General features: G+C 47.8%; 8 protein-coding genes across 8 annotated transcripts; 3 read left to right on the top strand and 5 right to left on the bottom strand.

The window, feature by feature from the left end:
- Nucleotides 1-182: 182 nt before the first annotated feature.
- On the top strand, nucleotides 183-864 carry N7517_007416 (uncharacterized protein; the record flags this gene model as incomplete). Its single annotated transcript, XM_056725146.1, has 4 exons — nucleotides 183-197; nucleotides 250-483; nucleotides 548-608; nucleotides 659-864. The coding sequence occupies 4 exons, from the start codon at nucleotides 183-185 to the stop codon at nucleotides 862-864; spliced, it is 516 nt and encodes a 171-aa protein (XP_056581396.1).
- A 465-nt stretch (nucleotides 865-1,329) lies between these two features.
- On the bottom strand, nucleotides 1,330-2,182 carry N7517_007415 (uncharacterized protein; the record flags this gene model as incomplete). Its single annotated transcript, XM_056725145.1, has 3 exons — nucleotides 1,330-1,531; nucleotides 1,593-2,114; nucleotides 2,175-2,182. The coding sequence occupies 3 exons, from the start codon at nucleotides 2,180-2,182 to the stop codon at nucleotides 1,330-1,332; spliced, it is 732 nt and encodes a 243-aa protein (XP_056581395.1).
- A 23-nt stretch (nucleotides 2,183-2,205) lies between these two features.
- Nucleotides 2,206-2,440, bottom strand: N7517_007414 (uncharacterized protein; the record flags this gene model as incomplete). The annotated part of the gene is made up of 2 exons (XM_056725144.1): nucleotides 2,206-2,309; nucleotides 2,356-2,440. The coding sequence occupies 2 exons, from the start codon at nucleotides 2,438-2,440 to the stop codon at nucleotides 2,206-2,208; spliced, it is 189 nt and encodes a 62-aa protein (XP_056581394.1).
- A 1,101-nt stretch (nucleotides 2,441-3,541) lies between these two features.
- psoC (methyltransferase psoC) lies at nucleotides 3,542-4,543 on the bottom strand (the record flags this gene model as incomplete). The annotated part of the gene is made up of 3 exons (XM_056725143.1): nucleotides 3,542-3,672; nucleotides 3,724-4,260; nucleotides 4,321-4,543. The coding sequence occupies 3 exons, from the start codon at nucleotides 4,541-4,543 to the stop codon at nucleotides 3,542-3,544; spliced, it is 891 nt and encodes a 296-aa protein (XP_056581393.1).
- Nucleotides 4,544-5,064: 521 nt separating this feature from the next.
- On the top strand, nucleotides 5,065-6,524 carry N7517_007412 (Cytochrome P450; the record flags this gene model as incomplete). The annotated part of the gene is made up of 2 exons (XM_056725142.1): nucleotides 5,065-5,120; nucleotides 5,288-6,524. The coding sequence occupies 2 exons, from the start codon at nucleotides 5,065-5,067 to the stop codon at nucleotides 6,522-6,524; spliced, it is 1,293 nt and encodes a 430-aa protein (XP_056581392.1).
- Nucleotides 6,525-6,771: 247 nt separating this feature from the next.
- gliM (O-methyltransferase gliM) lies at nucleotides 6,772-8,064 on the bottom strand (the record flags this gene model as incomplete). The annotated part of the gene is made up of 3 exons (XM_056725141.1): nucleotides 6,772-7,345; nucleotides 7,417-7,786; nucleotides 7,839-8,064. The coding sequence occupies 3 exons, from the start codon at nucleotides 8,062-8,064 to the stop codon at nucleotides 6,772-6,774; spliced, it is 1,170 nt and encodes a 389-aa protein (XP_056581391.1).
- Nucleotides 8,065-8,848: 784 nt separating this feature from the next.
- On the top strand, nucleotides 8,849-13,599 carry N7517_007410 (AMP-dependent synthetase/ligase; the record flags this gene model as incomplete). Its single annotated transcript, XM_056725140.1, has 2 exons — nucleotides 8,849-11,251; nucleotides 11,329-13,599. The coding sequence occupies 2 exons, from the start codon at nucleotides 8,849-8,851 to the stop codon at nucleotides 13,597-13,599; spliced, it is 4,674 nt and encodes a 1,557-aa protein (XP_056581390.1).
- A 69-nt stretch (nucleotides 13,600-13,668) lies between these two features.
- N7517_007409 (uncharacterized protein) lies at nucleotides 13,669-14,497 on the bottom strand (the record flags this gene model as incomplete). The annotated part of the gene is made up of 2 exons (XM_056725139.1): nucleotides 13,669-14,069; nucleotides 14,131-14,497. 2 exons carry the CDS (start codon nucleotides 14,495-14,497, stop codon nucleotides 13,669-13,671), a joined length of 768 nt encoding a protein of 255 aa, XP_056581389.1.
- Between the last annotated feature and the right edge of the window lie 24 nt (nucleotides 14,498-14,521).

The following is a 14,521-nucleotide window of genomic DNA, read 5'->3' as shown; positions in this document are numbered from 1 at the left end:
TGGGATCCACGTGGGTCTGGACATCCATCGTAGATCTATCGTACATCTTCCATACAATTTCATTTTCATATTCTGAGGAAGACCAGAGCCTCTTCTTTAATTCTCTCTTCGCTACTCCATATTTTTGCCCGCATCCCATCATTCATCTCTCTTAATACTTTGATACTCAACCTGCTACCAACATGCGCACTGTGCTTGTGAGTATACCGCACGCTACTGGCTTAAGTCATGTCGCTAAATTCTTCTTAGATTGAGATCCCGCTTAACTCCACCTCTCCCACCAAATCACCTCCTAAATCACCTCCTAAATCACCTCCTAAATCACCTCCCAAGTCGTCCGCTGAGAGTGCCTCCCTGTCGCCAGTGCGAATACCCAAGCTGCCTGCCGGGTTCGAGTTGACGCTAATTTCCCCTCAAATTGAGGTCACGCCTGGTTCCATCCCGCTCACCAAGTCGCCCGCTGAGAGTGCCTCTCTGTCACTGGTAAGAATATCCCAGTCGCCTGCCGGGTTCGAGTTTAGTTACTAAGACCACTTGCTTTGACTAGTTTCCCGTTCCTCCGGGCTGGACCACGAATCCTACAAGCCCCGTGTACAAAGAGTGGGAGGGTCCCGAATCAGAGGGTCAGTCTACTGTTTGGTACTCTGTCTTGGGCCAGGAAGACCAATCATGGAGGATGACGACGCCTATGAAACAATTTTCCAATCTGGTGACAAGTTCTATCTCTGGGATCGAATGTGTGATGATGTTTATAAAATAATCTTTCGAGATATCCGCGAGATTGCTCTCATCATTGCTGAAAAAGGACTCAAAGAACTACGTAGGGAAGCCATCCCTCTCTTTCCTGAACATCCCAATGGTTAAGAGAGCCGTCATACCATGACTAGGCTTGAATATGATCTGGGCAGCCTGTCCTCTCTGCTCTCGCTATTTAAATTCCCACGAGTATTCGTTATTCTAATTAATTCATTACTAGCAATACAATACTCTACCGCTAGATCATAGCACTAAATTATCTTTTTATGGCATGGGGAAACTGTTGAGAACATTTCTTCCTCAGGTTCATAGGACCTTACTCCCCACCTCGATCTTGCTTCCTCTCTATTAGCTAGAGCTCCCCTAAGCCCATAAAGCCCAAATCCCAACCTAGCCCAACCCACTAATGGGCTGGGTTTTGGGCTCTATCTTCGGGCCCATTCATGAGCTTTGCGGAGCTCTACTCTTAGCTAGCTGAATGCAACCTACGGTTTCTTTCTCTCATCAAAAACTCCCCATCGTATTGCGTTCTCGTACATTCCAGTTAAACAAACAATCTGATTGATATGGATTTCATGGTGGTGCACCCTCAGCATCGGCCATGGGGTTAAAGTTGGCGGGAAATCCGCCCCACATCCGAATCAGCTCCCGACAGTTCGCACACAACTCTTTCACAGAACTCCAAATCTTACCAGAAAGGTGATCCTCGTATTTTGCGGGAAATAGGCCTCGTTTGTGCAGGGTGATCCCGTGGGTAACTGGGTTGATATTTTGCCTATTTGATCACCTTCAATCTTTGCCAATCACGTAGTATCTAGACTTGTGGATAAACTTACTTCGATATGTGAATCAATGGATATACTTTACCGGTTGTGAGGGCCAATGGGCAATCGTACATCTTGTATCCGCTTGTTCTCACAGCCGTGTCGTTTATGAGGGAAAACCTCGCTTCCATAATGGCCTCTGTCCATTCCCCAGCTCGATGGATATCCTTGTATCCCTCCAGTGAGGCACCGAGAAAGAATCGATCCTGGTCGTTTCCTGCCGTTATCCACGTGCAGTTGAATACCGTGGGAGCGGTGTCTCCCAACGTAGTGCACCATTTACCATACATGGCAGTCAATGGTAGGTAGAAGCTGCGCGCATTTGCGTGGTGTGGAGCATATCCAATTGAGGAGATGAATAGTCCTACAAGGTCGAACAGGCTACGAAATGGTATTCCATCGTAGGTAACTGGATCTAACAAGAACTTGGCGGCCCTCAATGGGATTGCCGAGTCCCATTCCGGGTTAAGAAAGCGCTTGATCGATTGGTTTGGGTCTAGGCCAGGCGAGATAAAGGTGCTGCCATCGGGAGGGCTATACAAATTGCAAAGAATTAGATCATGTGTGGGCCTACTATAGTAGTTGTGCACTTACCACAGCATCTCAATTTGATGGACCAGATCTCTCAGAGATGGTATTTGGTGACTTTCGATATCATAGATGTATCCACAAGTGGCAACATGCCGGAGAAATTTGAGGATCTACTCGTAATTCCAATCATCGTCTTTCCTGGGTGGAGATAGCAGTGAAAATAGAGGTTCTAACCAACTCATACGTTGGCAGTTCCAGGTATAGGCTTCCCTCAAATTCAGCACTTCATTGAAAGCGTGAAGTATCTCCTCAGATGCAGACATCGCCATGATGGAAGGAATATGAAGATCTAGCTGTTTACATGTGGATGTTTGATTTGCACCTATTAGTACCTTCCTTCGCTTATCATTTCATCCTTGTATTGTCGCCTAGACCCGTTTTTCTCCTCTGCTCTGATAATCGCTTCCGGGCCTGAGATTGCCGCAATTCTGTGTGTATATTTATATTTTTCGCTCCTTCTTCGACTTATATACTTCTTGCTGAGCCTGATGATATAGATTCATAGTGGGTAAGTCGTTTATATAGAAGCAGAATAGGCGGCTGCTTATGCGGGATCCAAACTTAACTATATAAAACTTGGATATATAATCTGGATATCAAATCATTTTATGATGACGAGAGTAGTCCGCCAGATGCTTAGCCTCTATGCTCAAGGATGACATGGATACATGGTTACGTTGAAAGAGAGAAGAGAATATATATAGGAAAGTTCTAAGCAGGTCCTGATAATCGGCTGAGACAGGCCTTTTTGGATGTCTTTTTGGATGTTATTTTGGGGGTTATTTTGGGATGTTCCGGCATAAACTGTATAATGGTGTGAAAAGGACAATTCCTGCAAGAGACGGCTATTTGTTACACCCCAGACACAGAACAGATATGGCTCCTCTAGTCCCTGAACATTTATCCTGGTTTTTACCCGTGTTGTGGTCCAGTAGTGACATACGCTCTGCCTTTTCCACAATATATAACCTATATCTGACCAGAATTAGTGCTTATCCTACTAATTATTACCTGTGATAAGTTAAAAAGACCGGCGGGAAGTGTTATTGTCCGCGATCCCGGCTGCCCAAAGGTAGAGAAGCATGGACTCTCGAGTGGACGGCGACATGAAAATTCTTCCTCTCTTCCGAATTGTCACTCTCCAAGATCTCTCGAAATCTTTGTTTGCAGAGTCTACCGAACAAATTATGTGCCTCTTAGTCTATGTAGGCACAAGTTCCCAGCTGGAGATTTGGGTTTTATGTAAGATTGCAAGCAAGACGGCGATTATAATGAGTTGATAGATACCATAGCCGAGAGAAACTCGAAAGCATTCATATTCGTGACTGGTATACTACTTGTCCCAAGATCTCCTGGTATTATTTCGCAATCTACGTGAAAGTAGAAGGACAGCGCCCATACGCAATGAAAAGCCTTTGGTATCCACCAACGCGTTTCAACTCTCGCTCAGTAAAGGCCGGCATATCCTCCAATTCCTCCTTAGGTAACGAGCATTTAATTCCTGTGGTCGGTGGTTAGCATCATGTATATGAATTATATTTGTACGGCATACCTCTGGCAGTCGGCATGAACCCCTCAAGAGCGGAGCGGACCTGCCAGGTGCTCTTGGCCGCCATTTCAGGATCAGGGTTGAGTACGCCGATCGGGACATCGAAGATCTCAACTTTAATATCCTCCATACCGGCCTTCTCCAAGAACTCCCGCAGTTTGTGTGGATAGTCGTAGCCACAGCCGGCGTTGGTAAATATCTCCCGAACTACCTGCTCGGCTTTTGCCATCCCACCTGAATTGGGAGTGTCATGGTCCTGCTCAATAAGCTCAATCCACCCGCCCGGCCTGACCAGCTGGCACAGGTTTGTCACCGTCTCCTCATGGGTCATATGCTCCGATCCAGGTAGTACCAAGCGTTGGTGGACGTAGTCAAAGCTACCCTGCCACTCCTCTGGCCAGGTAGCATCAATTCGCTTCTCTTTCAAAGTAATCTGCGATGGTAGGTTGGTTGAGAACAGCTTGCTAAGACAATCAATTCCGATATACTGGTGTCCTAACGTGGACGGCAAGGAAGCATGCAGATCCAGAAGCCACCGACCTGTCACATTATGGGGTTAGCCTGGAGCCTTCTACTATTTTAGAAACAGGGTCAACATACCATCGGCGGTTCCTGTGTCCAGGATACGAAGGTTTGAACGAGTTAGATCGACGGGAGCAATCACCAGCCTCCCCATCGATTGTAGAAACACTTCATGCTGAGCAGCTAGACGTGCAACCTCATCCGCGTGATGTGCGAGATAATATTCTCCCTTTGGCCTCTGCCAGACTAGGCCAATTTCCGAGGAGATGAAAGTTGAGGGTGCTTGAGTTGGAGCGGTCATTTTCCTATGACATAGGGGAATTATTTGTGTGTGGCCTGAAGGAAGAGAACTTAAGAAACGAAACAATTGATCATTCTCTTAACTTTTGTTTCTCTGCCTAGAAAATTCTAGTAATGAATGCGGAAGATAAATATACCAATGAGAGAAGAACCTAGCCGCGAAATGGCCCGATGGTAAGGGTGAACATAGTGGGCGTACAAACAAATATGTACGACACATTTGAATCAGCGTAGTTCAAACGAAAGTATCTTTGCTGCACATGATCCCCTCACGGTTCCTCAAAATAGATTGAATCTTGTCGAGCTCATTTGATTCCCAAATTACAACATGATTCTCCTCCTAGCTTCCCTATCCGTCCTGTTGGTGGCCTTTTTTCAGCGAGCCTCTCGAAATGGTACACTACCGAATCGCGTGTTATCCTATATAATTAATGTAAGATGATTCAGTTATTCTTTTGCTACACTTCAAGGCTAAATACGTGAAGATATATTTACTGTTACGATACCCCATCAAATCGAGAGATGGTAGCACAACCATTCCAACCTGCCCATACGTATATCCCAACGGCCAAGGCAACGTGGGTAAGTTTCTCAATGGAGAAACCTTGGGCCAAAAATGCAGAACGGAGTACGGGCCGATTTTTCGAATTTGGAGTGGGTTGACGCCAGAGATGTAAGTAGAGTGAACCCACTCGATGCTGGGCAAAGTATACAGTGTGATAACGTATGTCTATATACGACGCAGTGTTTTAAGCCGCCCGGAGGACATTCAGGCCGTCTTCCGTGACTCGAATACGCATCTGAAGGGTGTCAACATGAACTCCGGATGGGTAGTTGGGGAGCTTCTCGGTAAATGCCTTGGGTTGCTTAATCAAAATGATTGGACCCGTGCGAAAGCAGCTGTGGTCGAGCCTTTCCAACAGCACACAGCTCCCAGCTACATCAAATTAATTGACTTGCGAGTCAAGAGATACATGCAGAAAATCGAAAGTGAGAAGTGTCAAGGAGACAGCATGATACTTGAACCTGCGGAAAATCTCATGTTCCTCCCGTTTTGGATCCTCGGCGATATCCTGTATGGAGAGCTTGATGAGCGGATGGAGCGACAGCTGGACAAGCTGCAAAAACTGCGACATGAGCTGTGGAAAGATGGCATCGCTGGTGGGTTGGCTCGGTATTCAATCGGGCGTTTTGTCCCAGGAGCGAGACTCAGAACCCTCAATATGTTCAAGCCTATGTGGAATGACTTCAATGACCAGGCATATGAGCGAGCGAGAACATTGGTACTACCAGATCCGCCACCCATTGTAAAGATGTATAGTGAAATTGAGGCTGGTCGGATATCCAAACTGGAATTCCTCCATACGATGGACGAGATCCTGTTTGCGAACTTGGATGTCACGATTGGCAATCTCTCCTGGAATCCTGTTTTTCTGGCGGCATATCCGAGCGTGCAGGAAGAGATCCGCCAAGAGATAAGACGCGCGCGCGAAGACCGGGGTGACGATGGGTGGAAAGCGTACCTTGCAGGGACTTCCACTATGCTGATGGCATCTATCCTTGAGACTGCTCGACTCAAGCCAATGGCCTCATTTTCAATACCACAAGCTGCTCCGACGCAACGTGTTGTGGGAGACTACATCATTCCTGCGGGTACCCAGTTTGTGGTCGATTCTCATGGCCTCAATATTGGCGACGCAAACTGGGGTGCACATCGAGGGCAGTATCAACCCCAGCACTTCCTGGATCAAAATGCAGTCAACCGGCGTTATCGCTTCTGGCGATATGGCTTTGGACCTCGTCAATGTCTCGGCAAACATGTAGCTGACATCATACTGAAGACAATTGTGGCGTATCTGATCGAAAACTACCAGCTGACCCCCCTGGGTAAAGAGGGCCATGACCTGGAAGACTGGGAGAAAATGCCAGAAACATGGATCAGTCTGGCTATTCAACCCATTATATGTACAAGGCTTTCGTGATTTCAAGTAGGTTGGCATGGATAGCCCTTTTGAGATATAAGTAGTTATGCAAGGGTGCCTGGTTTGTCAGGCTTCCACTATGAATCAAAAACATTTTCCTTTCTTCTCCTCTCTTGTCTTGTCAACTTTCCCAATTCACTTGAATAATACAGGAAGTTAGTGCACGAGTGTTTGGTAGGGTCGCCAACTTAAAGCTTCCTACAATGATTTGGTGACTTCATCCTATATGACTGCCCCTTGCAAATAACTAGGCAGGGATAAGCTCCATTGCTTCAGGCCACGCGCTGCGCAGGTGGTAAATGTTCTGGATTTTCCACCCACCTTTTCGCGCCAAATCACGCCACTCCCCCTCGTCACGCTCCATCCCAGATGCAGCCATGAAGACTGACAAGTCAGCAAGCCGAGACAAGTTACCGGCGTGCCCATCCCGAAGAATTATTTCCAGAAGGACGAGTCGCGACTTGGGTCCTAGGATGATTGCCTTGCGGATATTCGAGAGAATCTGGACTACCTGGCAGTCATTCCAGTCATGCAAGCACCACTTCATCGTGTATACTTCGTATGAGGGAATAGACTGGAAGAAATCCCCCTTGTGCAAGTCTTTACCTGCAACCCGACTTCCAACATCACGGTATATTCCGTCAGTACCATGAAAATTCTCAGTGGCGTGGTCAATAACCTCGGGAAGATCGAAAACCCCGCCTTGAAGGTTCGGAGCGGCCCGCAGCAGTGCCGAGATCAGGCCCCCACCTCCTCCACCAATGTCCATCACGGTAGTCTTCCCGTCGGCAACCTCCCCCAGGGATAGTCCTGCACAATGCCTGGTGCTTGCGCAGTAGCTCCACCTCCCAATGTGCGATGGACCCGATGCAAGGAGCCCTGCGCGGCAAACCACCTAAACATGTTGAGCTCAGTGTCGAAAGCGATCTGTGAAGGCATCCGCATCTCTTCTTCACGACACGCCGCTGGGATTCCACGTGCCATTTCATAAAACTCATTGCCATAGAGGTCGACCCAGTGCCACCAGCGAGTCCAATGATCCGTCAGCAGTAATTCGGAGCACTCGTTCAGAGAGTAACACTGCGATTTGGTGTCAAATTCAAACACCGAGTCACTGCAAAGCACCCGCATCACCTGTTTAAGCCGGTCCGGACGCGCCTTGCTCACTGATGCTAGCGTGGCAACGTCCATAGGGCCGGCTTTCAGGAGGTCTGGAATATTCAGTTCCACAGCTGCATTGAGACACTTGGTCTTTGCAGAGCCTAGACAGGTTAGGTTTTCGGCGAAAATTTGGTAAAGAAAACCGATACGCACCAAGGAAATAATTGGCCAGGATCATGGGCCGAGGTTCCAACAGTAGCTCAATTTCATGAAGCAATTGGGTTGCCTGCCTGGACAGTTCGTAAAGTTCTCGCTCGGGCAGAGTCTTAGAGTTGTGCAGTCGAGCCATCAGCTCAGCACGACATTCGCATTGGAGGACATTTTTTGCTTCTATCAGCGACTTTACAAGCTCTGTGAGTGTCTCTTCAATCTTATCCATGTTGTTAGATGCCCTATAAGCAAAGAATTGCACCAAATGAGGAAGATACTAGAGTACAGGCACAAGGAGGAAAATAAACCGTGGTGTTTCCATTTCCAGTTCAGATTTACAATAAATTGTACAACCCGATAAAGGAAAAGGATGCCACCATCTCCGCAGAATGATGCTTACTGGCCGAAGGTGTGTCACGTCCTAGTTACGCAGAAATGTGGACTACCCACGTTTTGATCTATTCTGTATTTGGTACTCGGGCTCGGATCGATATTGAAGATTATCTCATGCTAATACACTACATAAGCACGGTTTCTCTTGGGGGATTTTACTTGACAGAAAATCAGGAAGGAATAGACATCATCTACTCAGAAAGTCTTACCAGGGAGACGCAAGTTCTTCTCGTGCAACGTACTGCAGCAGGACGGGGTAGACCCCAAATTTTTGAGCGCTTTCCTGTTCGGTATTCTTGAGTAACCATGTCTTTGAGGTACGCTATACGATACTAGACAGTTGAAAAGATTATAGTTGCATAAAGTCCTATGAGCAGATGAGAATCAAGATTACTCTTAACAGATGAGAGGTTAGATGCGTGCTACGCATAGTAACAATACATTATATCACCAATGGAATGTGACTGTAGCAAATAGCTAAGAATTAAATATCAGTTCAATAATATCCGATCTGTAACAAACAAATAGAAGGGCATTTGTCAGAGATCTAGGGCAAGATTTGAGGAACTGTACGGTACTCAACATCAGTGTAATTGCTCTTTATTTTCCACCGACCAAACATGGAGGAGATGATTTTCTCCATTATCGCACATCATGCTGGTGTTCCAAAGACTTCAATTACGCCCGACTCAACCTTCTTCCAATTAGGTGGCAACTCCATCATTGCACTTTCAACAGCAGCCGCATGTCGCCAACAGGGAATAGCTCTCACCGTTGGGGACATTCTGTCCAGCGAAACGGTATCCGGTATTGTTCGAGCCGCAAAGTCCACATTAATCTTCGACGGTGCCCATAGCGTGCAATCACCCACACTCATCGAAACTTCATCTTCAGCCTCGCCGTTTGAGTTTATTGCCAGAAACTCGAGTGAGGTTGAACCTCGAAACAGAGGGCAGATCCAGTTCATCTCAAGCCCCTACCAGCGACCCACACAATGCATTGCACAGACCGAGATGCAGATACTGCTGGTTTCTGGCTCCAAGCGAGCCCCGGGAACCAATGTCATTAGCTACTACCAAGAAGTAGCTCCTATGGAGATTCCGCGGTTGAAGCAGGCGTGGCAAGCCGTCATCGAAACGGAGCCCATCTTTCATGCCGCCTTTGACGAAGACCAACTTCTCGAGAGGAAGTTCTTCATGCTCTCCTGGTCTGAAACAATTGTTAATGATGAAGATGCATACCAGAGATTGATTGACGAGACAGAATCGCCCCCTATGGTCATACCCTCCACGGAGTTTGCCGTCGTAACGCTGAATGGACCCCAGGGACCCCAAAAGAGCACCTTGATCTGGCACGTTCACCACGCTTTGGTTGATGGAATTTCCGGTGGCACTCTTCTCGCCAGAGTCAATGTGGTGCTCACTGGGGGTGCCCTCCAACTGGGTCGGCCCTTCACGGACGTCGTGCGGGAGCTGGCTTGGTATCAGGATCACAATGCACACCGGGCGAGATCTTTCTGGAAGACATATTTCAAACCTTCTTCAGCTGAAGAGACCATACTATTGCCTTTGCCCGAGTTTCAAGGGAACCCAATGCGCAGTACGACGGGTTGTGTCACGGGGAAATTACCATTGGAAAAAGTGCAAGGCTTCTGCCAAACCCAAAGCATTTCCCCTTCAATAGTCTACTATGCTGCCTGGGCCCTCGTGCTTTCTCAATACACTGCATGCAAGGACATCATGTTTGGCGTCGTGTTGGCCAATAGAGACGTGCCGATCGCTGGCATACTGGAGACTGTTGGTCCTTTGATGAATATGTTGCCTCTCTGTCTACAAATTGATCGGGGACAACATGCATTGGAATTTCTGCAATCGGTGTCCAATAATCTAAATATGCTCTCTGATTATCAGTGGAGCAAGGCCGAGCATGGATTCAGCCGCAATGTTTCATCCGCGATGGCCATACAATTCGACTACGAAGCGGATCATCCGCAGCCCCCAGACGGACGTTCTTCTTACACGAAAATTCAATCAGGGCTACCAGTCGATATCTTTGTTGGACCTAAAGACAGGGTACAATTTAATTACAGCAAGGACCGATTCCATCATAGAGATATCGGCCACGTGTGTGGCGCCTTCGTATCCGCCATCGAGGCACTTCTCATCCCGAGCCAGAGGCTAGAATTGTGTGTCACTCAATTCATTGGCTCATCTTTACGACAAACACTGATGGATTTTGGAAACTGCGCATCAGAGGATACAAAGTCACATGGGAGCGAGACGCTGGTCAGTTTGTTCACAGAGCAATGTCGAGCAACACCGAAAAGCGTGGCCGTGAGAAAAGGGTCAACGGAGCTGAGTTATCGGCAAATAGATGAGTTCAGTACAAGATTGGCTCGAGTCTTATTGCAGCACATTGCGCCGGGGGATGTCGTTTGCGTGCAAGCTAATCGTTCCACCAACTGGATTGTGGCTGCGTGGGGGGTAGTGAAGGCCCAAGGGGCTTACTGTCCAATGGACCCCAATTCCCCTCCTGCACTCCGCGACTCGTTCTGTTCTATCGCTAACGCTCGTGTATTCCTGGCAACGAGCGAGGCTTCCAAGAGCTGTAAGCCATCCTATTGTCAGATATGCTACTCAGTGGACGAGATACTCGCCATGCAGGTTCCAAAAAGGAGATGGCATAACAGTGTGCAACCCGAAAACAATGCATACTTGTGTTTTACTAGTGGCTCAACCGGTCTTCCTAAAGGGGTGATGTGCACCCATAAGGGGATCGTTGCATTTGAAAAAGATTACGAGGCCCGAATGATGGTAGGGCCGGGTCGCAAGGTTCCCCAAGTGATGTCTCCTGCATTTGACGGCAGCATTCACGAAATCTTTGCTACTCTGTCATATGGTGGAACGTTGGTGCTGAACGATTCGGACGATCCGTTTGATAATCTGAAGCATTCGGATGTCGCTCTATTGACACCCTCTCTCGCTCGTATGTTGGATCCAATCGACTACCCAAATCTGCGTGCGGTGAGTATTCCTCGATTAGAAATTCCTCTCTAATGGAATCAAAGAGAGTATGCTAATATTGCCGATGTGTTACGCAGGTCTGGCTAGTAGGAGAGCCTGTGACACGAGAAATCGCTGACACATGGGCCTCTGCTCTCCCGACATACAATATGTATGGCCCGACTGAAACCAGTATTGGGGCAGCCTACAACCGTATATATCCAGGAGTGGCAATTACAATTGGAAAGCCAACTCGGTGTGCCCGGATCTACATCCTAGATACTTACCGCAATCTTCTCTTCCCAGGAATGATTGGAGATGTCTATATCGCTGGGATTCAGGTATCTCGTGGTTATGTTGGGCGTCCAGATGAGACCGACGCCAGTTTCTTCACAGACAGTGTATGCCCTGGACCGGGGCAGATGATGTACAAGACTGGAGATCGAGGATACTGGACAACAGGCGGAGAGGTTTCGCTGCTTGGGCGAGCAGATAGACAGATTAAACTGCGCGGTTTTCGCTTGGATCTCAACGACCTGGAAATTCGCATGGTCCGTGGATATTCTTCAGCCGCCGCAGTTGCCCTTGCTAGTGTAAACGATACACTAGTTGCACTCGTGCAGCCGATAGACGTCAACATTGATAGTTTCCGAGCCAAACTGCGGGATGTTTTACCATCATACGCCATCCCGGGTCTGGTGAAAGCTGTTTCTGACTTCCCGGTAGCCCGTAGTGGAAAGACAGACTACGCGGCTATTGTGAACATGTTCGCCTCTTGTTCAGACCAAAGCACCTGGCCTGTGGCTTCATCTTCTTTGCAAGACTCTCGCAGCAAAATAATCGATATCTGGCGTACGGTCCTAAAGCTTGACCTCAGTCACCCAATTCGTGATAACGATCATTTTGTGGACATGGGGGGCCACTCACTTGAGCAGTTAGCGTTAGCAAGTCGTTTATCCTCTGCCTTCTCGAAGGAAATCCGTGCCCGTCACGTCATTGACTCCCCCCGTCTCCGTGACCAGGTGGCACTATTCACCGCTTATACAGAATGTGCACCTAATTGCGTGACGAACGGGAACGTAGCCCAAATTCTGACTCCATTAGGAGATACAAATCCATCTCCTATTGAAGTCGAGTGGTGGCAGAAGTACAATCTGCGGAAAGGATCAACCGCCTTTAACGTGAACTATGTCTGCCACCTGAACAGAGGGGTTGACATAGTCAGCTTGGCTGAGGCATGGAACACTGTCCTTGCGCGGCACGACATTTTCCAGTCTCTTTATTGCGCACAGCGATCGAAGTTAGTCCGGACTATGAGTAGTTCGCGTCCCAAAGTGCGTTACGTCTCGGATATCGACATCCAACAAACAATCAATTATGAATTCGATCTTTCTAAAGATGTTCCCATCCGCGTCTATCTCTCACTCGATCTGCTCGTCCTGGTTGCTTCTCACATTATCCTAGATCTGACATCTCTACAGACAGTTCTACGAGAGGTAGAACTAGTCGTCAAGGGCGGTTGCCTCCCACCAGTTACCAGGCGCTATAGTGATACCACACGCTGGAATCAACCTATCAATCCAGATTGCCTCGAGTTCTGGAATGCTTCTTTGCGTGGTCTGCCTTTCTATCCAACCCCGAAACGAACCACATTCCATGGAGCATCCCGAGTGTATAAGCTCCCCCAAGAGGTCATGTCTAGTATGACACAATATAGTATGCGGTACGGAGTCACATTCCATCAGCTCTGTCTCGCCGCTATTTCACTATGCCTGCGTCAGAATAGACCCTCGGATCAACCAGTGGTGTTAGGAGCGCCATTCCTCAACCGAGGATTGGATGATCTCGATGTAGTTGGCTTGTTTCTTGAGCCATTACCTATCCGCGTCAATGCTCCCTCTGATGGAACTGGACTCGCCTATGTACGTGACACGCAACAATCCAGCCGAGATTCTCTCTCCCACTCGATCCCATGGCATTCTCTGTTAGATCATTTTGAAGTTCATCCAAATCACCCCAATGTCCCTTTTATCGAGGCAGTTGTGACATTCCATGATCATCGAGCAGTCCGTGACTTTGACGTTCCCGGAGTATTACCACTGAGGACCTGGTGTCAGGGCGCAAAGTTCAACTTAATGATGGAATTTTGCGCTCAGAAAGACGGTCCCCTTTTTCTACGTATTGAATATGACAATGCAAATTATGAGGCTATCAGGATTGATACGGTTCAGCATTCTATCATGTTGGTGCTCATGGGATTAACTAAGGGTTTGGATATTGCGGATATTCAGACAGGGCTGGATAATGTGTCCGAGATTCCACCATATATAGGTGATCAGTATTTTGCTATGCGGAGTTTAGATCTTTAGTCGAGGGCACATAATAGTTGCATACAAATTCAAAGGTCTAAGTACTCCAGGTCCATTTTACTAAACCCATCAGCCCAAGCCAACCTTCCCGTCCTTCCCAGCCCCCCAAGCCAAAAATCCACTCGCATTAAATGCTCTCCTATTCTCCACAACGCTCTTTAAGTACTCAAAATCCCAACATCGTCTCGCAAACCCGGCCCCCAAAAATCCATGCTCCTTATCAACTGCCGGCTCAAGCGTACTATCCGCCGAACAGGTGATCGCCTGGGCAAGGTAATCAAAGCAATGCGCTACATGAACAGAACGGTTCCGACCGAAGTCGAAGCGTTGGAGTTCTGATTCAGGTGTGTAATATGCTCGCCGGAGGAGATAGAGGCAGTGGAGCTGGTGGAAAGCGGATGGGATTACCACAGAAGAGGACTTTGGCTTCGAGGTGTTTGTGGCTGCGGGGATGAAGTATCCCAGGCCGTCTGTAGATTTTGTTACTACCATATCTTATACTAGATGTGAGATGAGGTGGAGAGAACATACTAGGTATTAACGCATCCCATACAGGCTCTGAGGCATTCCCTTCCCGTGGTGGTTCCTCTGTAAAAGGGGATTTATGTTTGAATTTGCCTGCGATTTGGGGGAGTGGGAGGTGAGGTGCTATTGATATGTCTTCTACAGTCCCGGATTCATAGCAGTGCGTTGTGGTTGTGTTGGAGATGTAGAGGATGAGTAATACACCTGCTGTGAATGCGGTTATGAGAGAGACGATGAAGCATATCATATGTGGGACTGTGAACTGTGTCTTTGATGGTTCTGCGAGATGAGGTTGAGGCTCCTCTCGGTCTAAGTCCCCATTGGCATTTGAGAGAGGCTTATACTCGTGCTCTTTTGCAGTCATCAACAACATTACTGTGTTAACTAAGAGCAAGTT

This window comes from Penicillium concentricum (assembly GCF_028827145.1).
Source record: "Penicillium concentricum strain IBT 3081 chromosome Unknown utg000002l_segment0_segment0, whole genome shotgun sequence".
NCBI classification, from domain to species: domain Eukaryota; kingdom Fungi; phylum Ascomycota; class Eurotiomycetes; order Eurotiales; family Aspergillaceae; genus Penicillium; species Penicillium concentricum.
This window is presented reverse-complemented; position numbering and strand designations above follow the sequence as displayed.